This window comes from Cajanus cajan, chromosome 5, assembly GCF_000230855.2.
Source record: "Cajanus cajan strain Asha chromosome 5, NIPB_CcT2T_4, whole genome shotgun sequence".
In the NCBI taxonomy this organism is placed as follows: Eukaryota; Viridiplantae; Streptophyta; class Magnoliopsida; order Fabales; family Fabaceae; genus Cajanus; species Cajanus cajan.
In genome coordinates, this window is record NC_138521.1 from 9,081,966 (window position 1) to 9,108,730 (window position 26,765).

The following is a 26,765-nucleotide window of genomic DNA, read 5'->3' on the forward strand; positions in this document are numbered from 1 at the left end:
TTGTGTAACTGAGGCCAAGACCCATGAGGATGAAATTAATGATTCTCTGAGTAGGTGTTTTAAGGCTAAGGACCACTTACTGATGGGACTGTGACATTGACATATTACAATAGTATTTCATTTAAGAAATATTAACAAAAATTATTAGTAAGAAAATATGAGATAAATATAGACACGACATGATATAATAAGAAGAAATAAAAAAAAATGATTACCACCAATTATTCATACTACACTTATAATTTTTCTCTCAATTTCTTTCCGTTACATTAACCATATATTTTTTTCTTCCTATCTCTTTCTTTGTTGTATAATTATTTATCCTAAACTTTTGCATAAAGACAATTTCTGTTGGATTAATACCCAATCCTTTTGGGTGGTTAGCGCAGTACATACAAGCATATCCAAGCATATAATGTTGACACAGAAAGCGATCTACGTATCAAGTTGAACAACATTGTTTTCTTTGCAATTAATTTAACAATCAAAATAATATGCACTAGTGATGTGATTGCATGATAAAACATGGCGTTGAATAATGCAAGGTTTCATTCATGCACTCTTGGGTTGAACATATAATAAGGGTATGTTTGTAAGGGACGAAACTTTTGTTAGAAACAGTGCATGAGAAAAAGAACACAATGACATGTCTTGAGGCTAATCAGAAATATTGGTTGTGTACAGATGATCAAGATGTTGCGTACGTATAATGTTCCCCCCTTGTTGATTTTGACATAATCGTCCCATGACAGCCTTTTTACTTTCCTATGTGTCTGTTTGGTGAACTCGACCATTCGCAGTATCTAATCTGATTAGGCCCCCAACCAATTAATGTGGCATATCCCTCAAATCTCGCAAATTTGAGACACATTTAATGATAAAAAATCAACCCAGTAAGTTCTTAGTAATGCCATTTTCTGCAATTATTTGGGTCTGATATAGATCCAAGAAAGTCTGTTTCAGCCACTTAATGTTTTTCTACACGCAAGAGAAACTTTGCACTATCCTACCTTGACTATATTGTCTTTTACCATCTTTAGGATTACATAGACCAGCAAAATTATTGGTATTTACTAATCACTGAAAATGGTCGTGCCATTGAACATTCCAAAGTATTTTAATTATTATGGATATATATAGCCAGCCTATAAAGCCATGCACATGCAACAATTAATACGAAATTCTAAGTTTACTACTTACTAGCCTCTGTATAAGTCTACCATTTTAGGAAACAAACACTAATTATAATAGCTAAATCTAATTGTGGGATATATTCTCAGCCAATATCCTATTGAAAATTTAAAACACTTCTAGTAAATTTACTAAATATGATCCTTAAGTTATTGGTATTCGCTAGTTACAAAAATTTGTGTGATTTTGAATAAAGCATATGATAATTGGACCGCATCACACATGCCTTTGGACTCCAGTCTTGTCTCTGAAGGTTGACATACTAGGAAGGTTGGACAATAATGCTACATTTAAGTCAAATTATGTTAAATATGCTCACTTAGTATCTTGTTGAATGATAGAAATTACCGGAACTCATCGTTTCATGTTCCCTCAATAGAAAAACGATACGTGGTTTGAAAAATAACTCTCTCTCTCTCTCTCTTTTTTAATTATTATTTTGCTAAAGTGCCATTTGTTTTATGGGAGACAAGGAAGGGAGTTAGGGAATACACAAAAGGACAAATGATAGTAATTAAAAGTTGAGCTTTTACAAGAGATTAGCTTAATCCACTTTTGAAACTAGTTGTGCATGGAATAAATCACGTCACATGCTGAAATGACACAAAAGCTATAACTAGTTTCCTTCAACGTATGTAGCCAAACACTCACTAAAAATAAACTGAGTGTCGTTCAAAGTCTCATTTTTTTTTTCTTTTTTCTTTTTTGAATGAAAGCTATAATCTTTTTACTCCCAAGAATTACGAGCCATGTATTCTAATCTTTGAAATTTTAAAAACTCTCAATTTGTCCTTTGACTTTGCAAAATGAGATTCATATTATTTCTTTTTAGAACAAAAGGAAAGTGAAAAATAAAGTTAAAAAAAAAAATTTATTTATTTATTTTGCACAGTGAGAGAATAATAAAGAATTTTTAAAATTTTAAAAACTAAAACGGCTTGTGTAGTCTCGAAAACTAAGTTGAAATTTTACTCGAAAGCAATCACATAGTCAAGCCTATGTGCATGTATTTCAATTTTCAACTCAAGAATCTGAGTATTAGAGACTGAATATTGGTTACAAGTTACAACCTTTACATAGGATCATGCACTACAATCCCTGCATGGTCTCTTTGTATTGTTGGGATGATAAAGGAGTACTGGACTCAATCGTTAGTGGTTCAATGTATGCATCGGGTTGTGTCCATCAAAGCTTTTATCCAAAGATCAGATTCAGATCCCCTATTCAATACTCTATATCCCAATGGGTAACATACAATGATTTCTAATTATCAAATTTTTCGATATTTCCAAATCATAACAGCTTAAAACCATTCAGCAAGGCTAGGTTTCAGGTTGGTCACGAATAAGTGTGACATTCCAAGAAACAAACATAGTATGTAACAAGTAGATGAATTTTGTCATATTTTTAAAATTTTAAACTAGCATTAATAAAAGAATTTCACATATGAATGACTTCTAATTAACTTCATAATTCGTTGAGGAAATTTATTATTTCTCGATCATGATCTTTTTCGGCTACTTATAGAATTGTTTCTCTTCTCTTTATGCTCCCTTTTCTTTCGTACTGGTCGTTGTTTTGTCCTTGGATTTTCACAACGAAGTTCTATAATGACTAAATCAAGAATAATTATATTTTAGAGAAACCACTATTTACCAACCTCTTGCAAGCAACGAACATTATTGATAAAAACACGAACTAATGAATGTAACCAAACATTAGGTTGAGATACATTTGTAAAATATTTATTGGTTTTTAATGGTTTGAAATGCGTCACTTTCCACATTATCCAAGCACGGTCTTATAACTAAGCATCATTATAAATGAATTAAATTAATAAAATCATTTCACAGCGTAAGGATAGAATCAAGACTGTTTCCCTTATAAAAAGTCATAACTAAAAAAGTATAAAGAATTTGCCCTAGCCTTTTTTCTTGTTAAGATTTGTCCAAAGACACGAAGAAAAAAATAATCTTAATGCGTGTTTGATTTTCATTTTCAAACGTAATTTTATCCTCTCTCCATGTCTATGTATTCATTTACGGAGAAACTGATATCTTTTACTTCTGATGAAACGTGATTTTTCACGTCCAGACTCCAACTCAAACACGCTCTTACACTACCAAAGCCTATCAAAATGAATGAATGACAGTGACACCAGTTGGAGCTTGAGTCTTTATCCTATTCCTGTCTCTTTAACCAAAAAATCTCCCGGCAGATTCATCCCATATACTTTATCCTTTATATGTTAGAAGAAAAGAAGGTAAGTGAAATAAAATTACTGATAGAAAAAAACAAAAATAAAGGGTGCTGGATTATGTTGTGGAAAAGAAAGTTGAAACAAGAATGTGAGCTCAAATATACAATTGACAAAATAACAAACGGTACAAATTTGTTCGTGGGTCGTTAAGTGTTTATTGTCACGTATTTGGGCCAAATAAAGTGGGACAAACAAGATTTTGCGTTTGGTTATTGCCCTCTAGCTCACAAAGGAAGATGGGTCCAATGATGTCTACACCAAAATGACACATTTCGTCAGGGGGATTCATTAAGTGGGGGACCAAATCTTAAACTTTATACTCTTTCATCTATCTATACCTCTACTGTCACTTTTCAAATAATTATAATGGGTCTACAAGGGATTCAGCCTGATTACCAAAAGTGAAAATTGATTTCTCTAAAATGGCTTCGCTTAACTATGAAGTATAGAGAATGGTAGGTTCTAATTGGCTTAAGCTTTGCTTCGAACTGTTACATTTGGTGTACAAAATTATCAATTATGTGCTTGGTAGAATTAAGGGTGTGGTTAGAGGAATAATATTAGTAGTAAAAACTATCTTGCTGCTGGTTGTATGTTTCAATGAAAATTACTTATACAAATAAATAAATGAATAATTAATGACTACAACATACCTTGAGGAAGGGATGCTGAAATTTCTTAAAAGGTGCATCGACTATTGTTAAGTATATTTAAACCTAATACGGGTCAATATGCTAATTAAACAGAAACCTCAACTTATCAAACCAAAAAAAGATAAAAATGAATATTCTTATATGTAAAATTTTGTCAATCTCTCTCCTTAAATGTATACAAATTTTAATTTTCTCTTTTTAGCTTCCCACGTGTATCCAAAGGAAACAATCTTATATTAGAAATAATAAGATTCTAACAATGATATTAGTACTTATCCGGGTCAATTATAATTGATCTTTAGGCTTAAAAATAAGTCAAGTCAGATCAGATTTTGAATATATAAATTAGACCTATCTTATAAAATTAAAGTTTAAATTTGATCTATTATCTATTATAGATTTTTTTTATAAGTGTATCTTGACTTGATCTATTAATCTATTTAAAATTCTATTTAAATTAGTAATATTAATTAGACCAATAAACTTAATTTTTTAAAAATTTAAAAATTTATTTTTAAAATATAGTTTACTCAATTATTAAAATTTAAATTTTAAAAGATTTTATATGAGAAAAATTGAATCATTTTTTGTTGAAAGGACAATTCATACGTAATCATATATATTGATGTACACGTGCACAGGTCGTAAGTTTACAAGTTTATAATAAAAAAAGAAAAAAATTATACAAAAAAATATTTTAAATACTGATAATTCATTTTTATTTTTTTATAAATTTATTTGTTTATGTTTTTAATAATATATGTATATTATTTTTATTATTATATTATATAAATAAATAGATCAACATATCAAATTTTTTTATAAATCTAAATATAGCCTTTTTATATAAATAATTTTTTTTTAATTTAAATTTAATTTTTTATTAAATAAGATAGATCATACTAAACTTTAAGAAGATCATAAACTCCCATTTAAAGTCTAACCTATTTACATCCTTAATGATTCTAATGACCGACTTGGTTAAATTTTTATGTTTAGCTACACGACATTCCTTTTTTTTTTTTTCTCACTCCATTTCTTTTTTTTTTTCTCACTCCATTTCTTTGATACTAATCTATACCATTTTCTTTCAATTTGTGATAGCTGATCCTGATCCTAATGTCTATTCTATCTGTTGTGACTATTCAAATATTGATTCGCCACGTTATAAGGAACTTAACTAACCCAGACTCAATCCCTCTAAGACCAATCCAAAAAATAGATAGTTGGGACTTTGGTTATCAGCTATTAAACGATTCAACATTGTCTACAGAACCTTATTTAGCAGGGGCTACAGAATTAAACATGTGATACAACGGATGATTGCATAAACTGTACTCCAATTACTAGGTATCATAAAATTTATTTCAAATTATTATTCATTAAATACTAGATTAAGTCTAAATGAACTATCATGACTGAGCAAGAGGGCCATAGCACATCATGAATACAAAATCCTCGCATGATATTGAGAAATGGAAATACTTTGAAATGATACCCAAAAAGAAAAGAAACAACACTTCCACTAGTCTGTTACCACTATGACACTGTTGATATAGATACCTAATAATAGATGTACTACTAAACTATGGCCACAACTCAAATTCAATTTTCTGCCTCGTTGGACTTGTTTCTTTTGCCATAGTACTGAAGAGCAAATGCAAAGCCTAAAATCAGCAACGGCACTAGGTACTGCAACATCTTCAAAACAAACCCAGCAGATTGGTTACTATTGGCAGGTGCTTGTGTTGGTGGGCGTGGAGTGTTGGTGGCTTGTGTTGGAAGAGTGTTGGTGTCAACCTCCCCAACTAAGTATGTTTGCATCATCTCTATTGCTGACTCACTGTGGCCAATGTCTTCAAAATCACTGGTGGCATCCTTCTCTGTGTAAAGACCAAAAGATTCTTAGTCCATGTCTATTATTTTTCTTCTTCTAGCCAGCTAGGCAAGAGGGAATAGTTTTTGATTGCATATTGATGGCATCAAGTGACCAAGATAAACTAATTACCTGTTGCAGTCACTAAAACTTCATCACCTCCTGGATGATCTTCCAAAAATGGGGTGACATCATACACCTGCTACCATGGAATGCATGTTAGGTAAAATATTTTGATGTATCTATAATCTTACTACTCATAAGACAAATTTAAAGGAAATTAGAGGCATTGGGAACTCAGCATTTATTGGATTTGAAGAACAAAGTTTCAAATTAGTATGTTATCTATATAGTAAGGTTTACTTCCCCCATCTTCTTTTAGCCCTTTATGAAGTTCAGAATATAATTAATCCATTCAATCGTCAAACAGCGAGTGAAATATATATAACTTCTGCAGTTCAAAATACTACTTTATATATATATATATATATAGATAGAGAGAGATCCGTTTATTCCAGGAGTAAATCTACCTAGACTTACTCTATTCAATAACTCAGATTCTATGTCAAGTTTTAATGATCCAACTGTTGAATTTAAAGTTTTTAATATATAAATCAAGTCTGTAAATTTAAAAAAAAAAATTGAAAATCATTTGATACTTTATTTTATTAATTTAAATTGACAGATAATCATAAAATCATTTTATACGTTGATTTAAATTAATGAAACGAAATATCAAATGATTTTTAAATATTTTTAAAATTTGCAGATTTGATCTATATATTAAGAACTTTAAATTCAACAGTTGGATGTTTGAAATTTGATATAGAATACGAGTTATTAAATGGAACAAGTCTATCATAAACTTACTCCTGGAATCAACAAATCCCTTCTCATATATATATATATATATATATATATATATAAGTGGAAGCTTAACCATTTGATTGGCAGTCAATTTACAGTCATAGTTCTTTCTCCACTTATGTTTATAGTATAATAAATTGCATTACCAGTTCTAAAGTTTCCTAAACTAACCACTGATAAGTTCATATTTCTCTCTAGGACTAAAGACAGTCTAAATAGAATACTCAAATGATGATACAGTTGCCATTCACATAAATGATTTACATTATTGATGTTTCCAATAAGGAAACTTTTTCTTTTGTTGATACTAGGAAGGAAGAATCCGTATCACCCTGATTAGATATAGGTGGTGGTGTAGCAGCCTTCAATAGGAGTGAAAACATTATAAGCTTTAAGGACAGGAATGAATGAGGATTTCCAGAGAAGATTTAGGTGTTGATGGAGCCATTAATAAGCTGTGCTCATGACATGAAGCTCCGGAAGATTAGAGATCTGAGAAACTTGGGAAAGCAAAAATTGCTTGGTTTAGCTTCATTTGGTGGAATTGTAGTTTGAAGAATTTATTCTTTCATTGTTTTCCCATTTTTGAGTGTGTCTGAATTCGACGACATTTCTTTAAATAATAAGAATAGAAAAAGGTATACAAGCTAATAAATATGCAATGGCCAACATTACAGACAAACATAACAAATTGTTCTAAACTAGAATTTGGTTTGGTTTCCAACAAAAATAAAATCAAAATCTTCTTTTGGATAGGAAATGACATGTTACTTTACCAAGCTTGTTAACTCAGCTAGTGTAATTAACATCTTATGACAGTATGTGATGAGCAGAGCAATTGAAAAATAACTCATTTATTTAAACAGAAGAATTCTATTCCTATTCCTCAATAAATAATTTCTCACAGGGAGTTATAGATCATAACAAGATCAACCAGCATCATCAATATATAGTCTCCCAACCAACCATAAACAGATTAACTCACTCATATTCAGTGACTGATAAGGTGACACTGATTTATCATAGAAATAGTTTATGAAATAAATTTGTTCTCCCAATTCTGATTGTCACTTCAACAAAATTAAGAATACAATAATTCTAGATAGTTTGCGTTTTTGCAGATGCAGTAATGCAAAAATGAGAAAGAAAAAAAAAAAGACAATTGCAGTTTTTATAATTAGTATAAATATGTATTTCAATCATGCCCAAACAACTTTCTAAATCATTAAATAGCTTATTCCCGTTGAAAACCCTGTGACTTATTCAGCTTTCAATGAACTGCCACCATATGGATCAATCATGATTCTATTATATATTATATATTGATACATAATAAAGTTAACTTGCATGCAGTTATTCATCATTTTCTGTCTTAGTATTGCAGCTATAGAGTTGATAATTTTTTCCCTGTAGTTTAATTACTCTTAAAAATAAATTTTCATTTTTCTTCTTTTCTTATTCAATTTCAAGCAGAGATTCTACCTGATCCTTATATCTCCTCTCTAAATGATTTTGCCTTCTTCATAATTCATTATTTGTATTTTACACTTTGGCATTATCTTAAGGGGACGTTTTGTAAGGAAGGAGTTTTTTCATATTTAGGGAAGAAGTTCAATATCTATAATATTGTTTTACAGCAAGCTCAAAGTTAAATTCTATTTTGCTTAGTGACTATACATAGAAAATATAAACATTTTAACACCAATGTTACTAAGCAATCAGTGTTGGATTTTTTAAATCCTCCATGGACTAGCACAGTCACCCATTTAGTTAAACTCATTATATAGTTTTAAATTGCACTTCCCAACCACTCACCAACTCTCGGCCACCACATAACCACAACAATTGCAGTCACATTTGCCCACAACTTTCCATGATTCAAGTAATTGTAATGCAACTGCAATTTGAAAGCTTGTTAAAATTAATTAAATATTATATTTTTTCCATCCTATAATAAGTGTCGTGTAATAAGAAAAAAAAAGTCTCAACATAAGTGTCATTAGAGCTAATTTAGTATTAATAATAAGGTTAACTTTAAAAGTTGTTTATTTATACATCTTTTCTATTAATAAGCTTAATAATTTCATTTAGAAAATTGTTTATTGTGTTGTATTATTTAAAAAAAAAAAGATTAATAATAAGGTTAATTTTAAAAAATTATTATCATCTTTTTCTCTATTTGTTAACTTTTTTAGTTTATATGAAATAATATAGGACGATAATTATCATGTGACAGAGAAATTAACTCATATGTGGTCACTTTTATTACTCTCTCCGTCATATAATAAGTATAGTTCTACGTTGTTTAGACTAAAAAAAGGCTAATAAATAGATGATAAAAAATAATAATTTTATAAAATTAACCTTACTATTAATCTTTTTTACTAGAAATGATATAACAAAATACCTTTCTAAAAAATATTATTAGAAGAATAAATGAAAAAGAGATAATTAATATTATAATAAAAAACTAAAATGACATTTTTTTAGACTTATTTTTTCTTCTTATATGAGACTTATAATCAGATGGAGGGAGTATTGAATTATTACCAGCACTTATACCCATACAGATTATGTTGGGCGTATAGGGTTTTCCATGATGAATAGATTAGTCAGTGTACTACTTCCTCATGTCTCGAACATAAGAAAAACAAAAAAAATCAACTCACATTAATTTCACTAGTTTTATTTAAAAACAATTTATTCTTCTAAACTACCTTTTATTGGAATTTGATTTATCAAAGAATAAAAATATAATATTAAAAATATAATCTCAATTAAATATAAAAGTATTTTGAAACAATATCATTGGACACTTAAGGGATCTTGAAGTACTATTTCTAAGTCTCCAACCAAATCCACCTATATTAAGATTACTTGTTAATTTAAGTAGAGTGAAATTAGTCAATATTTTTTTATCTTTGAAACTAACATATTTTAGTGTCTTTTTGGTTAGACCAGGGGGAATATTATCACAAGGGGAGAACTCATTCAGATTGGATGGAATCCTTGTTCATGAGGTTCGGTAATGGATTTCTCATCTTCATCTTTTTCCGGCATTCTTATAAGTTATAACCCAATTGCTACATAAGTATGGTAATACATGTCGTGCTTAGGATTAAATTCATGAAAGAATTTTGGATTAATTTTTATACAAGTTTTGAAAATTTAGATGTCATGCACAAAATTGAACTTGTTTTTGCAACTTATACATGAAGGGATTGAATTAATGGCTTTTATTGAAATCCGCTTGGGTTAAAAATTAATGATCTTTCTGAATATATTGAACCCCAATCCAGCATGGGAAAAATTTGGACCACTCAACCAGGACCATGCATCAGCCATAGTCAAATAAAGTAAACAAGAGTCTTTCATATGCAATTCATCCAGAGATTGTTTACAAAGCAGATTCATGCAGAAATTAAACCAGATCAACAAAGAAAAACAGATCAAGAATCAAATGATGACAGAAACCCAATTCCGTTCACAAAAACTGACCTTGCCATTCACTATGATCCAGCAATCCTTCCTGTGGTTGTGTTTAGCCACCTCCTCAAAGGTAAAAGTTTTGGTTTTTGACCCCATTGTTGACTCTTCCACTGCCCACAGAAAAACCAAGCACACCTCATTCTCATATTATTCATAAAATACAACACACAACAGGGAAAATAATTGTTTCATACTGAAAACCCAAGAAAAATTCAGATTGCAGAGACTAAATTAATGGAGAAAGAGAGAAAGAAAAACATACGAAAAGTTGAAGAAGAAATTTTCTTACACGGTGATGATGACTGAAAGGAGAAGATGGTCTTTCTATCAGACAGCACTTTTATTTTTACGCCTCCTCAACAACCTCAAACTATTATTTATATGTATAACAGTTGTCCATCACAATTAAAAATTTTTCTTTTATTATGATTGGTGTTACTTTTTAATTAAAATTAAAATTTTATCTTAATAAATAATGAATTTTTATTTTTTTATTATAATAAAAAAATTGATTTTATTGTTATTAAAAAATTAATTATCTGTATTAAATTTTATTAATTTTATAATATTTTTTTTTAAATTATCTTTGTTATAAATGTTAAATCTAAAATATCTTTATTATATATATTAAAAAAATAATGTTAAAATGTCATACAAAAAAAATACATTAGTCTAAATATTGTTAAATAAAATAAAAATAATTAAAATTTACTTATAATTTTTTAAAAAAATATGTTTTTTCTTCTTATAACAAAAAGGAAGATAGTATGTATTATTAAAATAAAATTTTAATTTTACTTATAAAATAACACCCATTTATATGAAAGATTGTAAGTAAGTGTTATTATTTATATTTGCATGTTTGAAAATTTCAAGACTAAAATGCATTTATTTATGAAATTTTGAAAGGAAAATTTGTTTCTATTTGTTTAAAATTAAATATAATATAAAAATTTGTTTTTATTCATTAATTAAAATGAATTTTAAAATTAATAATTATAATATTTTAAAAGTTTGAGTAAGGTTTTTCTTTAGTTCTTCTCATAATTGTTTTTCAATTAAAATTGATATTTTATTTTATCATTGTAGTTAATATTATTTTTTAATCAGAAATAAAATTTTATTTCAATAAACGATATACATTATCATAATAAAATTTTAATTTTACTTGAAAACAACACCATTCATATATAAAAAAAGCCTTGTGCTATTTATATTTATATGTTTGAAAATTTCAAGAATAGACTGCATTTATTTTTGTATTTTTGAAAGGAAAAATTGTTTTTATTTGTTTAAAATTAAATATGAAATTAATATTTTGTTTTATTTATTAATTAAAATATGTTTTAAATTAGTAATTATATTATTTTAAAAGTTTGAGTAAAACATTTGTTTAAAAAAGATTTTATGTATTTAGTTATAATATTTTTATATTTTTTAAATAACCATTCATGTTGCATTAAATTTATAAATTTAAATTTATTTTATTTTTAAGAAATGATAGAAGATTATTGAACCAAATTTTTTTAGATATCACTAGAATGATTTTTTTTCTTTGCATAAAGCGAAGTCTTCTTTATATGCACAATTAAGAAATTAAATTCTTATAAACATACTTAAAAAGTTTAATTACCTATTAATTGTGTTGAAAATTTTAAATTTATTTATTTTATATTTTATTATAATTTTATATTATTATTAGTTATTTAATTTTATTAAAACATTTTTAGTTCAATTAATTAATTTATCAACTAAATCTGTTCCTATTGCTTTACTTTGAACAAATCTTTTAGAAGCTAATTTTGTGTTATATTTTCTTTTCATTATTATTTTTTTCATGAATTATTACTGAAAGTTCTTAAATAAACAAATATTCTATATTTGACTAATTTATTATAAAGAAATGAATGTGTATTCATATAACGACACATCGTTTGTATCGCCCGAACCATTAAAGCAAAACATCGAAAAGAGCGTTTTCTCACCCTTTTCATACGTGCAGTGTTCAGTGTTCACACTGAAAATGTATTAAAAGCAACATTTAATAGAAGAAAAAAAATATATTTTACTTCAGAATAATCCTACACAAATTTTTTTATTATACAACAATATATTATTAATAAAATAGAGTTCAAATAGTGATCTAATTTTTATTAAGTATTATATTATTTAATAATTTTATATTAAATATAAATTTTATAAATTTAATTGTTATTAAAAGTTTATATATATCAATTTATATGTGTATATTAATTTTTATTAAAATTAAACAATAACTTGAAGGTAATTAAAATATTTATATTTTATTTTATTTTAAAATATATATTATGTTAATTTTATTTTTATAAGAATAAAGTATCAAATCATGTTTGATTAATATAAAATTTTGTATATACGATTTAAGAATAACAAATTTCTAATCTAATGGTTGAGTTTATAAAATTCATATTTAATATAAAATTATTGAACAATGTAATACTAAATAAAAGTTATATCAGTGTCATTTAAATCCTCATTTATTAATAATGAAGAGAGTATATATAAAAGAAGTATTGAACAAGTTATTATACACTTTTGTTGTGTTTTTATACGTATATCATTACGTTTTACGACTAATATTATATGTACAACTAAAATTATACAATTTGTACATCATTTTTGTATTTATTTCTCTCCATCATTTCATTTATTATATAGAAAGATATTATTAATGATAAAGAGAGATAGATACTAAAGTGATTTTATACAAGTTTTACAACTTTTATCATATATAGGGACAAATTTACATGGGGCACAATGGGGGCACTTGTACCCACTACCATTTTATACATACATATTTTTTTCCAAAAAAAAAAATATTTTAAAAAATAGTTATATTCTAATAATATATATATATATATATATATATTATTGTATGTATAAAATATAAATTCGGAAGAGGTGTTCATTTATTTGATATTTATCAAACTTTCGAAGGAGATTAGTTCACTTGCGATAAAAAATAATCCTTAATAATGAATCAATTTTTTAAAAAAGTTTAATTATAATATATATATATATATATATATATATATATGTATTAATGCTTACATATAATATAATATATTAAAAAAGTTAATTTTTGATAAAATAAAATTTGCAGCATGCATGTCTACCTTGTAACGTAGTATGTTATTTCAGAAGGCCCAAAAGTCCAATATAGGTGATTTAGTAGCCTAGAACGGGTCGTTCCTAATCTGGAACGGACCGTTTCAAATTACTAAATTGACCTGTAAATCGTAATTGAGAACAGGTCATTCTGGATGGAGTACAGGCCATTCTGGATAAGTCCTAGAGCGGGTTGTTCTGGTTTCAGAACGGGCTGTTCTGGTTTCAGAACGGGCCGTTCTGCATGTGAATTTTACACATGATGAAGGAGCCCAGAACGGGCCGTTCCGGATTCGAAACGGGCCGTTTTGGCCACTTTAGATTTTCTATAAATAGGACCTATGGGCAGTTGATGAGAAAGTGAGGTTTTAGAGAGAAGTTCTAGAGAGAAGGACTCTGGACTAGAAAGCTTGTTTTTGGAGGATTGAAGTTCAAGAATCAAGCTTTGGAGGATATTTCTTCTTCCTCTCAGATTCTTGGCTTTTAGAGCCAATTTTCAGGTAAGGAAAGCTAGATTGTAAATTTGTTGGTTGAATATGAGTTGTGTTACAAGATAAAAATGTTGTGTGTTGCTAATATATGATTAAATATTTATTAATGATGTTGTTGGGGATGCTTTCATGATGGAGATGGGATGTAAATGAGATGCATGTTGTAGTTAAGTTGTGAAGTTGTTTACAAGTTGTGTGTTGATCTATGATATTGTTGAAGCATGTTGAAATTAAGTTGATAAAGTTGCTATAAGTTATGTGAAGTACATGATGATAATATTGTGAGTTGTGAGAAGCATGACGTGAAGTGTGTAAATGTGTTGACATTTATATAGATGTTATTAGTAGACTGTGTTGTTAAGTTATTAGAGGAGAGTTGTATGTTGTGCCATGTGTTGAAAAAATATTACCTTATGATGATTGAGTTGTAAATTATGAGTTGAGCTAATAAGCTGTTGAGTTGATTGTGTTGTTTAAATTTGAAATGAGATGTTGTGTTGTTAAAATGTGTTGTTAAACAACGTTGATGAGTTTTTGTGCTAATATACCATGTTGTTTAAGTTGAAAGTTTATTGAGATGATGAGTTGAAAGTTGTGTGTTGTTTAAGTTGAAAGTTGATTGAGATGATGAGTTGAAAGTTGTGTGTTGTTTAAGTTGTTAAGCTGAGTTGTGCTGTTGAGTTGTAAGTTGATTCAGTTATGATGATAAGTTGTTGATCACTAGGACTAGAGGAGATGTTTTTAAAGTTGCTCATCACATTGTGTTGATTGAGATAGTTGTGGTGCTCTAAGAGCCCAATTTGTTGAAAACCCTCCTTGGGAAGTTGTCCCTTGGAGTGGACATTGTGTTGTTCTCCTCTAGGACTTAGTTGGTCCCGTGTCTGGGCAAGGTTGAAGCACACATGTACAAAGCGACCACGATATAAGGGCAAGGTCGAGCTATACCGATTATAAAGCAACCACGATATAAGGGCAAGGTCGAGCTATACCGATTACAAAGCGACCACGGTATATGAGCAAGGTCGAGCTATACCGATTACAAAGTGACCAATTTGAGTAAAGTACGAAGTCAGGAACTTAGTTCCTAATCGAGTACTATACTTTCTTGTTTAAGTGGCAAAGTCTGAGAAAATCATTATCGTGTTGTGGATTGATATCCAAATTTGCTGTTTACCTAGCAAGCCCAAAAAGGTTCTGTGTTGTCAGTTCGGTAGGACGTAACCACTTGGACTACTCACCATGTTGTAGGATATCTCCGAGTTGAAATACGTGACGACGCATAAGTTGTTAATGAGTTGATTTGTTGTTGATATGAGTTGTACATACGTTGTTGTGTTGTTAAGTTGTGATTGTGTTGTATGTTGACCTTGTTGAGGACGATGATAGTGTTATTGTGTTGTAAGTTGCTTTTAATACATGTGTTGGTTGTTGTTATGATGAGTATGGTAACTATTCCAATGGTTTGTACAGTAGTTGTGTTGAAGTGTTGATATATGGAATCAAGTTGAAATGATGTTAAGATGTATAATATATATGTTGTTTGTCTCATGTGTCGGATGCGAAGATGATTATATAGTTGTTATGTTGCATATTAATTTATATGAGTTGTTTATTGTCTCTAGCTTACCCTTGCATGTTTCCATGTAGTTTGGACTGCGATGATCATACGTTGTATGAGAGCAGAGCAGGGATAGACTAAGAGATATCTGCTAGAGGCCACTGGAGGTGCCTGGAGATGGATATTTTTTTTGTAGGCTACCTAATAGTAACATATTTTTTTGTATATAACTGGTTGTTGTTGGTTGCTTGTTATCAACTTGTGTTGTAAATATTTTATTATACTATTTTAGTATATATATTCCAGTAGTGTGTAGTGTTGTTTTGTAGTGTGACGGCTATGGCGGGTCATTACACTTTTATGGTATCAGAGCAGTTCGAGTCTAGTGGACACTCTTTGGGGGTGGTTCTTTTAGGCTTTTGTTGTGTTGAACTCTATGTGGTGTTGAATGTTGTTCTGATTTTTGTTGAGTAGTTGGGATGTAGTGTGCTGAATGAGTTGTTATTTTTGTAGAAGATGCCTAGAGCAAATGAGCAGGTAGCCCATGCCATGGAGATGATGGCTATGGCTATGCAACAACAGAATGCCTACTTTGCTAGGATGGATGTGAGAGAGCTGCAGCTAGTGTAGCAAGACCAGTTGGGTGACAGGAGAGTCGGGACTTGGCTAAGTTCAGGAAGTGTAGTCCTCCTCAGTTCAGAGGTGATGCAGATCTGGAGGTGCCTGACCACTGAATTTGCGATTTGGAGAAGATATTCTCAGTTATAAGTTGTTCAGAGGAGCGGAAGCTCGCCTATGCAGTGTATATGTTGATAGGGGAGGTAGAGTATTGGTGGAGAGGTACTAGTCAGATGCTGATTGACAGTGGAGTGGTTGTGGACTGGGTGTGCTTCAAGAGGGCCTTCCTCGAGAAGTACTTCCCAGAGAGTGTTAGGCATGCTTGGGAGGTAGAGTTTATGGGATTACAACAGGGGGAATGTAGGTGACCGAGTACGCCATGAGATTCGAGCACTTGGCAAACTTCTACACCCAAGCCACCTCTGAGGCTTAGAAGTGTAGGAAGTTTGTTGAAGGCTTGAAGTATGATTTGAGGAGAGTGGTGGTGCCTATGACCATCATGAAGTTTCCAGCCTTTGTAGAGAAGGCAAAGGTTGTAGAACGGCTAGAGAGCGTCGGCAAGCCGGCGAAGATTGTTGGTGGGCCAGCTGGGTCCAAGAGTGGTGGTGGTTCTCAGAGGAAGCCTTATGATAGGCCCCAATCATAGCAAAGGGGTCCTGTCACAAGGAAACCAATTGACACAGCTATGAGTGGGGGTCAGAGTGGAGTTGCTACTCTTAGATGTTACAGATGTGGTGGACCTCACTTCATTCGTGATTTCCCTCATATCGAGAGCAAGTGCTTTAGGTGTGGCCAGATGGGTCACATGTCGACTAGTTGTCCTGTAGGTGCCAGACAGACCAAGAGTGCCCCGAGGGGTGATAGATCTATTGCAGCTGGGAGGGTGTTTGCCTTGACCGGAGCCGCAGCTTCCACTTCATTTGATCTAGTGAAGGGGAAGGGTAAAACTACTGGTAAGGATGTGATGATATTATTTGACTCAGGTCCTCCCATTTATTTATTTCATATGCATGTGCTGAAAAGTTGGGTTTGCCTGTATGCAATCTGGGGTTGAGATTGCTTGTGTCTACACCCGCTTTGATTTTTGTTGTTGCCTCTAAGATGTGTGTGGGTTGTCCCTTGGAGATGTCTGATAGGAAGTATAAGCTGAACTTGATCTTTTTGCCTTTAGTGGATATTGACATACTCTTATGCATGGATTGGTTATCTGCCAATCACATTCTTATAGATTGTGCCAATATAGAGTTGGTTTATCCCTTAGGGAGAGGATAAATTATTGATTTCAGTTAGCCAAGCTAAAGTGATATTAAGACATGAAGCAAAGTGTTGTACTCTGCTTGCTGCTGTGAGGGTGGAAACTGAGAAGGTGATCAATAGGTAGGAGTTGTGAGGGAATTCCCGAAGGTGTTTTGGATGAGGTGCTTGGGTTACTTCCTACTAGGGAGATTGAGTTTAGCATTGATCTAGTCCTTGGTGTAGGGATAATGTTGGTTGCTCCCTATAGGATGGCCCCAACAAAGTTGGTTGAACTGAAGTGTCGGGTGGAAGTGGTGAAGAGAAAGATTGACTACTTCTTCTATGTTGGTGTTGCCTAATCCTAGTGAGTCATTTGAGGTGTGTTGTGATGTTTCTCACCAAGGGTTGGGGTGTGTGTTGATGTAGAATAAGAGAGTAGTTACATATTCTTTAAGGCAATTGAAGAATCATGAGAGGAATTACCCTACTAATGACTTAGAGTTGGCAGCAGTTGTTTTTCCTTAAAGGTATGGATGCATTATTTTATAGTGCAGGGTTCAACGTCTTTGGTGATTACAAGAAGTCTGAAGTACTTGCTTGATGAAACGTGTGTACTTGAAAATAGAAACACCCTGTATATTTTGTATAATATTGTTTGAAGAATATAAGTGCCTGATTACAATTAAAACAGCAAACAATTGCAATCAAGAAACAAGGTTTCAATACAGAATTGAAAATGAGAAACTAATGATAACTGTCAATCACGACTCGATCACCGCTGTTGAAGCTCACACAACCTGAATCAATATCAGAAAGAAGTAAGAAGAATCGATACTGAAGAATCAGATTAGGAAGAATTATGCAGCAGAATTTTCAGAGAGAAACATACCACACACATGCCTTTCCCTAGTGCACGTAGGCCTGAAGAAATACATTCTCTCTCTTACTCCTCATGCTTTTCCTACGTCCATTTCCTTGCTGATCATTTGCCACGTGGTCTTGTGGTGTAACTAACTTTTTCTCCCCACTCCGCTCAGCATTTCGTAGGCTCACATTTTTTTTGCACGTTACAATACTCCCTCCTTTACAAACAACCTTGTCCTCATGGTTGAAGTCTGGGAATGACTCTTGTATCTCAGCTGTATCCTCCCAAGTAGCAGCAGCAACATCTAAAGAGTCCCATTGAATTAGGAGTTGAGGAATTGATTGGGACTGTCTCATAATAACTCTGGAATCCAAAACTTGCAAAGGTTGAACAGTAGGACCCAATTCCGTAGTAGTAAGGGGAAGAGGTAAATAAACTTGTGAGGGACTTCCCTTAAACGCCTTAAGCAACGACACATGAAACACTGGGTGAATTCTCGCAGTGTCTGGGAGCTTAAGCTTATAAGCAACTTCTCCAATTCTTGTCAAAACTTCAAAGGGACCAAAATAACGCATACTTAACTTCTGATTTTTCCGTAAAGCAACAGAATGTTGTCGATACGGTTATAATTTAACTAGGACCAAATCACCGACAGCAAACTTCAGATCCCTCCGACGTGTATCAGCTTGTTGTTTCATGTATTGCTGAGCCTTCAACAAATGCAATTTTAATTGCTGAAGAATTGCATCACGAGCTCGAAGCATATCTTGAACAGATACGGGATCCATTGGAGCAGTTTCATACCGTATGATAGTAGGAGGATCCCTACCGTATAAAGCCTTGAATAGAGACATCCCAAGACTCTGATGCAAGGAAGAGTTATACCAAAATTGGGCCCATGGAAGCATAGAATACCACCCTTTTGGATTGTCAAAGACGAAACAATGAAGATATATTTCTAAGGTTTTATTCAAAACCTCCGTTTGCCCATCCGACTGGGGGTGGTATGAAGAACTCATAGCAAGTGTGGTACCTTGAGCCTTGAAAAGATGTTGCCAGAATAAGCTCATGAAAATTCTGTCCCTATCAGAGACAATGGAACGAGGTATACCATACAATTTAACTATGTGTGTAACAAAAGCTTCAGCAACAGTCTTACTTGTATATGCAGCCTTGAGTGGAATGAAATGACCAAATTTGGAGAGCCTGTCCACAACTACCATAATTGTTGAGTACCCATGAGATAATGGCAAACAAGTGATGAAATCCATGGCGATATCATCCCAAACATGTAATGGAATTGGCAAGGGTTGTAGTAACCCCGCTGGTAAAGCTTGTTGCACCTTAGCTTGCTGGAAAATCTGACATTCACGGACAAACTTTCGAATCCTCTGTTGCATTCCAGGCCAAAAGAATTGAGAGCAAATTCTAGCCATGGTCTTTGTAACTCCAGCATGACCTCCTACCTTTGAAGAGTGAAACTCCAATAGCACCTGATTAATAATATCTTCATCAAAGGGTAGCATGATACGACCCTTCCAAAGTAATAATCCATCCTTAATCAAATATTCTGAGGATTGTAAGCGATTTACCACACACTGATCATAAAGATCCTTCAACCTAACGTCTTTTTGAGTGAGATCAGCCACTCAATTAAACCACTAACTGGTGGGTTCTGACCAAGCTAGCATAAGGCTCCTCGATAACGCATCAGCTGGAATGTTGTCTTTTCCCGGCTTATATTGAATTGTAAAATCAAAGCCCAAGAACTTCGATAACCATTGTTGCTGTTCTGGAGTTTGTAAACGCTGTTCAACTAATTCCTTTAAGCTCTTCTGATCTATTTTAATAATAAACCTGTGGCCCAAAAGATAATGTCAAAATTTGGACAACGCCTCAGTAATAGCATAAAACTCACGTGTATATGCAGACTGATTTTGCATTCTCGCTGACAATTTTTTATAAGCTATGGGATGATTCTCTTGACTTAAGACTGCTCCCACACCTGAGCCTGAAGTGTCTGTTTCAAGAACAAAAGGAACTGAAAAATTTGGTATGGCAAGAACCGGTGCTGTAGTAAGTGCTTCCTTCAGTTGTTGAAAGGCGTTATCAGCAGTCACAGTCCATTGAAAAGCATATTTCTTCAACAAATCAGTTAATGGAGTAGCTATTTGCGCATACCCTTTGACAAAGCGTTGGTAATACCCCGTAAGACCAAGAAAACCCCGCAACTGTTTCAGGTTAATTGGTCGTGGCCACTCTTTGACAGCCTGTAATTTATTACAATCCATAGCAACCCCTGATCCTGAAAGAGTATGCCCAAGATAGTCGATCTCCTTTACTCCAAATGAACATTTAGAGAACCTTGCATACAACTGTTGCCTCTGTAAAATCTGCAAAACCACTTCTAAATGATACAAATGATCCTTCAAAGATGAACTATAGACCAAAATATCATCGAAAAAAACCAGAACAAATTTTCTCAAAAGGCCATGAAAAATATCATTCATAAGACTTTGAAAAGTGGCAAGGGCGTTTGTTAGTCCAAATGGCATGACAAGCCACTCAAAATGACCATGATGCGTGCGAAAGGCATTTTTATAACGATCTTCCGGATTCAACAAAATTTGATGATATCCCGATCGCAAATCCAACTTAGAAAAAATCGTGGCACCAAACAGCTCATCAATCAACTCATCAACAGTTGGTATCGGAAAACTATCTTTTATTGTAATTGCATTCAATGCTCTATAGTCAGTACAAACTCGCCAAGAACCGTCCTTCTTTTTCACAAGTATAATGGGTGAAGAGAAAGGACTCTTGCTAGGCTGGATAATCCCCTCATGAAGCATCTCAGTGTAGACCCCTAAAATTGTCCGGGTCGGAAATAAAACTCGAAGACTCTCGAAGATCAAAGGAAAGTCACCCGGAAGGACTCCTGGAAGACCCTGGAAGACCCTAGGATGACAATCTGTAGGTTTAGAGGTCTTAGAGTAGCATAAAATAAGAATGTGGGGGAATTGAAGCTCAATACGGCCTCCTAAAGGTTCAGTACGGCCGTACTGAACATTTTGAACTACAATACGGCCGTACCGAACTCAATACGGCCGTATTGAAGTTTTTGAACTTCAGTACGGCCGTACCAAATTTAATACGGCCGTACCGTAGTTCAAAATTTCGGTACGGGCCGTATTGGTGTCAGAGGCCGTATTGCGCCTGTTCCCTATATATAGGACGTCATTTGGACGTCATTTCACACTTTTACACTCAGTTGTAACCCTCTTCTTGAGTATTCTGGGTTTTTTTGAGCAGTGCTCTGCCTAGAAATCACTCGGAGAGTTGATCCGACAAGGTTCTCGAGTTCTGAGCTTTTTGCTTGAGTCTCGAACTAAGTCGAAGGGAAATCCTCCGGATTTCCATAGTTAAAATTTTCTAGGAAGGAGAGAGCGGGCTTGTAGAGCGAGGGAACGCCAAAAAGCTTCCCAGTTTTACTTGAAATATATAAAAGCACGCTTCAAAGGTTTCTTCTTAAGACCTTCCTTTTACTGCTTTCTGTGTGTATATTAAACTGTCATCATGTAGATAGTTAATTCATAATTGCTTAGAATAAATAAGGGTAATTTAGTAATTTTGCGCTATTATTTTAAAAATAATCTGTCATAGGGAACCCGAAAGGGGCGCTGTGGGGTGCTAACACCTTCCTCACGCGTAACCGACTCCCTTACCCGACTCTGGTTGTAATGGCCGAAGTCAATTTTTGAATCGATTGCCTTAAACTTCTTTTTCCAATGTTTTGAGTAAAACATTGGTGGCGACTCCACGAACCCTTCCTTTTTATGAAAACCGCTAATCCATAGAGGGTCCCGCTTGGGATTAATATGGATTGGTGAGCCTTTTAATAAAATTGCTCGTTTGACGAGGTCTCAGTTTGAGAATAAGTCATTCTAAGCAATCCATATTTTTGAAAACAAAGAGTCCAACCATCCTTCGCGAATGCCGAAAGCCCGTTTCGGGCCGGTGGCGACAGATGGCGACTCCGCTGGGGAAGCCTCGAGAGTCAGTCCCATTTAGTGACAGATTATTTTTAACAAATAATAGTTAAAATTACTTCATTACCCCTTGCTTGTATGATAACATGTTTATCTATTTGGCTTTAATAACTGTTGTATGTTTAATTTTCCGCAATTGTTTGAAATAAAAATTGCACACAAACCTTTGCACACAACAGTTCCCTCTATACCCGAGGGCATGAGTGGTAAGCCATAGGGAGTGGATGTTAGTACGGCCGGTTGAAAGGGTCTATAGGAGCCCAAGAGACCGTTGTCGGAAAAACATCACTCAAGGTGATAACCATGAACTCGAGTCCGACAGTGCGTTGGAGCTTTCCATCGACTTACGACAAGAGGAATTGGGTCCCTATAATGGGGGCACCTTGGGGGCCTTTGACCAAGTGAGAACAGTTAGATCCTCCTTGAATATGCACTTTTCTGCAGGAGACCCCTACCTCGTGATTCGCTCGTGACTGTTCGTGGATGAGTGAATTGTGTGTGCATTTTTATGTGACATTGTATGAGCATACATTGCACCTTTTAAACATACAACATTTTTTTTAAAAAAATAAAAAAAGAATAAATAGAAACAAAGATCTTCTAGTACATGGTGTTAACATCTACCTTCATTGCATTCATATAGGTAGTTTCCCTTTTCACCCAAAAAATACAAAAAAATACAAAATATCCAAAAAATAAAAAAAAAATGATATTTACCTAAACCGAGCAATATCATGCATCATGTTAGGAAAATCCCAAAAACATGATAATGTTTAGTCGAATAAACACTATACATGCATATTCATCTCCATCATCTCATATCATGCATTTTATTGTAGATCATGGAGGGATCTAGGGGAGTGCAAGGGCAATTGAAGAAAGTGGACTTCTTATTGTACCGTGCCGAGAGGTTGGATCACCTCTGTACCTTGATGCCACGAGAGGCTCGTGTGGAGTTCGAAAAATCCTATGGACGAGTTCTCGACTTGATGAAGATTTGTGTGGATCCATCCTTTCTGAGAGCATTGGTCCACTTTTGGAGTCTTGATCTACATTGTTTCGAGTTCCCCCAGTTTGACCTAGTTCCTACTCTCGAGGAGTACGAGCTCATGCTACGATGGCCCAAATCAGCTGGGGTCTATATCTTTCATGATAACCATGTGGCCGTGGAGAGAGTTGCCACTCAGGTCAAATTACCATCACGATCAGCTGCCTTAGTGGGGAACGGCAGTATTAAAGGTTGGAAGCTTGCTATGATTGAAGACCACCTTTCTTCCTTGGCTGGTGAGGGAGATTGGTTAGCTTTCAACAAGACTCTAGCGTTAGCTGTATTTGGGATGATCCTTTTCCCCTTTTACGCTAACACAATGGACCATGCTGCGATGGACGCTTTCTTCGCTTGGGACGTACACATGAAGAGTCCCGTGCCTGCCATTCTTGCCGACACCTTGCTCTCTGTTCATCTGTCTCAACAGAAGCAAGGAAAAATCATCCGATGCTGCACCTCCTTGTTGTATGTGTGGGGCATCACACACTTTTATGCCTCTAGTCATATGGGGACTTTGCCTGATCCTTTGAGAAGTTTTTCGAAAATCCCCGTACGCCGCCGATATGCTTCCGAGTGGAAGGGAGAGATGGAACAGTGGAGTATTGAGCACTTCACATGGGTTTGCCCTTGGTTCCGTCCAAGCAATGTATTGATGAGATGCGGCAGTTATCCAAGCATACCATTGATGGGCCTCAGAGGTTGCATAGCCTACTCACCAAGATTGGTTATGAGGCAATTGATGAGGACTCAAATCATTCCTACTATAGAGGAGCTTGGAGGGTTGTGTTTCTCCTTCGATTATGAGCATCAGAAGGACATGCACGCTGTCATGAGAGCGTGGGAGAGACCCACCTATGAGGGAGATCTCGAGCTTGGAAAGCCTCGGGTATCCGTCTCCATTGATTATGAGGAATGGAGGAGCAAGAGGGGGGTGCCTCAACCATCCACTTCTTGTGCAACCACAACAACAAGGAAGGCATTGCAAGAACAAGTCGACGCCTTGACCAAGAAACTGGAAATCCAAGGAGCTCAAATGAGAATTCTTGAAGAGAAAAATGAAGAATCCAGTTTCCTCATTGATGGTCTTCAAAGGCAATGCAAGAAGAAAGACCATGAGATAGAGCGGCTCTAGGATGAGTGTGCTAACCGCAATGAGGAGGCTACTCGGGTATCCAAAATGCCAAAGGTTGAACCGAGTAGTCAACTCCAAGATGTCAACACAAAAATAGCACATCTTGAAGCCGAGCATGCAAGACAGGCACAGTTGATCAAGGACATGCAAGACGATCTGCTTTTGACCCGATCCGATGCGCAACAATGGCGGGAAGTTGCTCAACGACAAGCCGCAAACCTTTCCGACTTCCGCAAAAAGGAAAGGGAAGGATTGGCACAAATGGCCAAACTCCAAGAGGAGAAGGATCGGGCCGAAGACGAACTTAATGAATTGCAGGCCATGATCAACTATCATATACAAAAAGCGAAAGATGCTCAGAAAATCAGCGATGATATGAGCCAAGCGGTCCATACTCAGATTGAAGCAATGGGCCGCCATGTTGAGGAAGCCGAAGATGAATGGCAAAGACATATGAACCCGCCTGTGGGTTTTTACCGGCTTTTCTCTTTTTGTAAAAAGTTGCTTCAAAGCATTGTATAAAAGTTGTACACTTTCTTCAATTAATAAAAATTGTATTTTTGAGATTTATTGCCTTTGCATCTCATTAGTCATTCATTTGCATTTATCTCTCCTGGTAATTTAATAATAAATATTAATAAAAAGAAAGAATTAATCGATGCGTATGCTCAGAATGGATCGCACGCCATTGGTTATTCAATGCAAGCCAACAACCACGCCAAGCGAAAACGTGACAACTCCGTTGTTGGTAATCAAGACAAACAAAGGAGAAGGTCCAACACCGTTAAGGATCATCCCTCCAAGGCCTTTCCCCTACGAATCAAATAAGGCTGTGCCATGGATATACGACATCCATTCTTCTGCCGACAGCGATATCTCCAACATCGCTGGACTTGGGGGCATGACTAGGAGTGGAAGGATCTACACTCCCGAAGATCTTCATGACAAAGCTCCCAAGAATAAAGGAAAAGAAAAAGAAAAGGATAAAACCGAGGAGAATAAAGAATCCGAGGAAGAGACTGATGAGCTGTTAAAGTTTATCCGACAGAGCGAGTATTCCATCGTGGATCAACTTCACAAGACACCAGCAAAGATTACGCTGTTGTCATTGATCCTAAGCTCCGAACCGCATCGGCAAGCTCTGTTGAAAGTCTTGAACGAGGCGTATGTGTCGCACATCATCTCCTAAGACAAGTTTGAGGGGATTGTTAGTCACATCACGGCTAGTGATCACCTCTCTTTCACCGATGAAGAGATCCCCGCTGAGGGACCGAATCATAACAAGCCCTTGCACATCTCTGTAAAGTGCAAGGAGTATCACATCGCGAAAGTCTTGGTGGATAATGGATCTTCCTTGAATGTGATGCCAAAAAGAACGCTCGATCAAGTGGCAATCAAGGGAGTCCAAATGCGCCCGAGCAACATGATCGTTCGAGCTTTCGACGGTTCAAAAAGAGAAGTGGTGGGAGAAGTCAATCTCCCAATCCAAATTGGGCCCACTATCTTTAATGTCGAATTCCAAGTAATGGATATTACTCCCGCATACAGCTGTCTCCTCGGCCGACCTTGGATTCATGATGCGAAAGCTGTACCCTCTACGCTCCACCAGAAAGTCAAGTTCATAGTGGGTGACAAACTGGTGACCGTACAAGCTGAAGATGACATACTCATCAGCAAGCCATCCACCATACCTTATGTGGATGCAGCAGAGGAAGCTTTGGAAACCGCCTTCCAAGCATTGGAAATTGCCAATGTTGAGACGTTTCCCCGAGAAATGAAGAAGGTAGCCCATATGCTCACTAAGAACGGATACTTGCCAGGACAAGGATTAGGCAAGGACTCCCAAGGAATCCCGGAGCTACCCATCATCAAGGATAATCCGGGGAAACAAGGGTTAGGATACAACCCTGTTAAAGATCAAAGAACGAAGAGGAATCAAGATCCTTCTCGACGTTCTTTAAGCCAGATCTTTAGGAAGGCTGGTTCACAAACAGCAAGGCCAGCTGTCGTCATCAAGTGTCCTTTTCCTTCTAATAGGGATGTGTAAATTCAATGACTATTAGAGATTACTCCTCGGGGATAGCCCGACCCCCGAGCCTCGATAGGGCACATTTTTCCATTATGATTATAATAAAATCATTCTTTATTCATTTCTTATTGCTTCCTTTCTTGCTTGCAATAAAAATTCTAAACCACATTATTTAACCCTGTTTGAATAAACATAAATGAGGTTAAAATCGTCTTAATAAAAATAAACCCGCATCTTTTTTATGTGGAAGTGTGTG

At 34.3% G+C, this 26,765-nt stretch overlaps 2 protein-coding genes across 3 annotated transcripts; one reads left to right on the plus strand and one right to left on the minus strand.

Moving 5' to 3' along the window:
- Window positions 1-5,455: 5,455 nt before the first annotated feature.
- On the minus strand, window positions 5,456-10,729 carry LOC109805521 (cytochrome b5). Of its 2 annotated transcripts, none has more exons than XM_020367615.3 (4): window positions 10,626-10,729; window positions 10,346-10,446; window positions 6,113-6,179; window positions 5,456-5,987 (listed from the first exon to the last, which is right to left on the minus strand). In XM_020367615.3, exons 2-4 carry the CDS (start codon window positions 10,430-10,432, stop codon window positions 5,710-5,712), a joined length of 432 nt encoding a protein of 143 aa, XP_020223204.1. In that variant the 5' UTR covers window positions 10,433-10,446; window positions 10,626-10,729; the 3' UTR covers window positions 5,456-5,709. The 2 variants fall into 2 exon arrangements, with proteins under 2 accessions (XP_020223204.1, XP_020223205.1); XM_020367616.3 differs by having other exon boundaries at window positions 10,599-10,727.
- Window positions 10,730-16,048: 5,319 nt separating this feature from the next.
- LOC145957822 (uncharacterized) lies at window positions 16,049-16,796 on the plus strand. Its single transcript, XM_083074226.1, has 3 exons — window positions 16,049-16,138; window positions 16,285-16,479; window positions 16,584-16,796. The coding sequence occupies exons 1-3, from the start codon at window positions 16,049-16,051 to the stop codon at window positions 16,794-16,796; spliced, it is 498 nt and encodes a 165-aa protein (XP_082930352.1).
- The last annotated feature ends 9,969 nt before the right edge of the window (window positions 16,797-26,765 follow it).

Excerpts from the sequence above, each read along its gene's own strand:
- LOC109805521 (XM_020367615.3), bottom strand. The coding sequence starts at position 10,432 with ATGGGGTCAAAAACCAAAACTTTTACCTTTGAGGAGGTGGCTAAACAC. Across the intron at positions 6,180-10,345 it reads GGATCATAGTGAATGGCAAG|GTGTATGATGTCACCCCATT; the intron begins GTCAGTTTTTGT and ends CCATGGTAGCAG. Across the intron at positions 5,988-6,112 it reads AGTTTTAGTGACTGCAACAG|AGAAGGATGCCACCAGTGAT; the intron begins GTAATTAGTTTA and ends GTCTTTACACAG.
- LOC145957822 (XM_083074226.1), top strand. The coding sequence starts at position 16,049 with ATGCCTAGAGCAAATGAGCAGGTAGCCCATGCCATGGAGATGATGGCT. Across the intron at positions 16,139-16,284 it reads CCTACTTTGCTAGGATGGAT|ATATTCTCAGTTATAAGTTG; the intron begins GTGAGAGAGCTG and ends GATTTGGAGAAG. Across the intron at positions 16,480-16,583 it reads GTGTTAGGCATGCTTGGGAG|AAGTGTAGGAAGTTTGTTGA; the intron begins GTAGAGTTTATG and ends TCTGAGGCTTAG.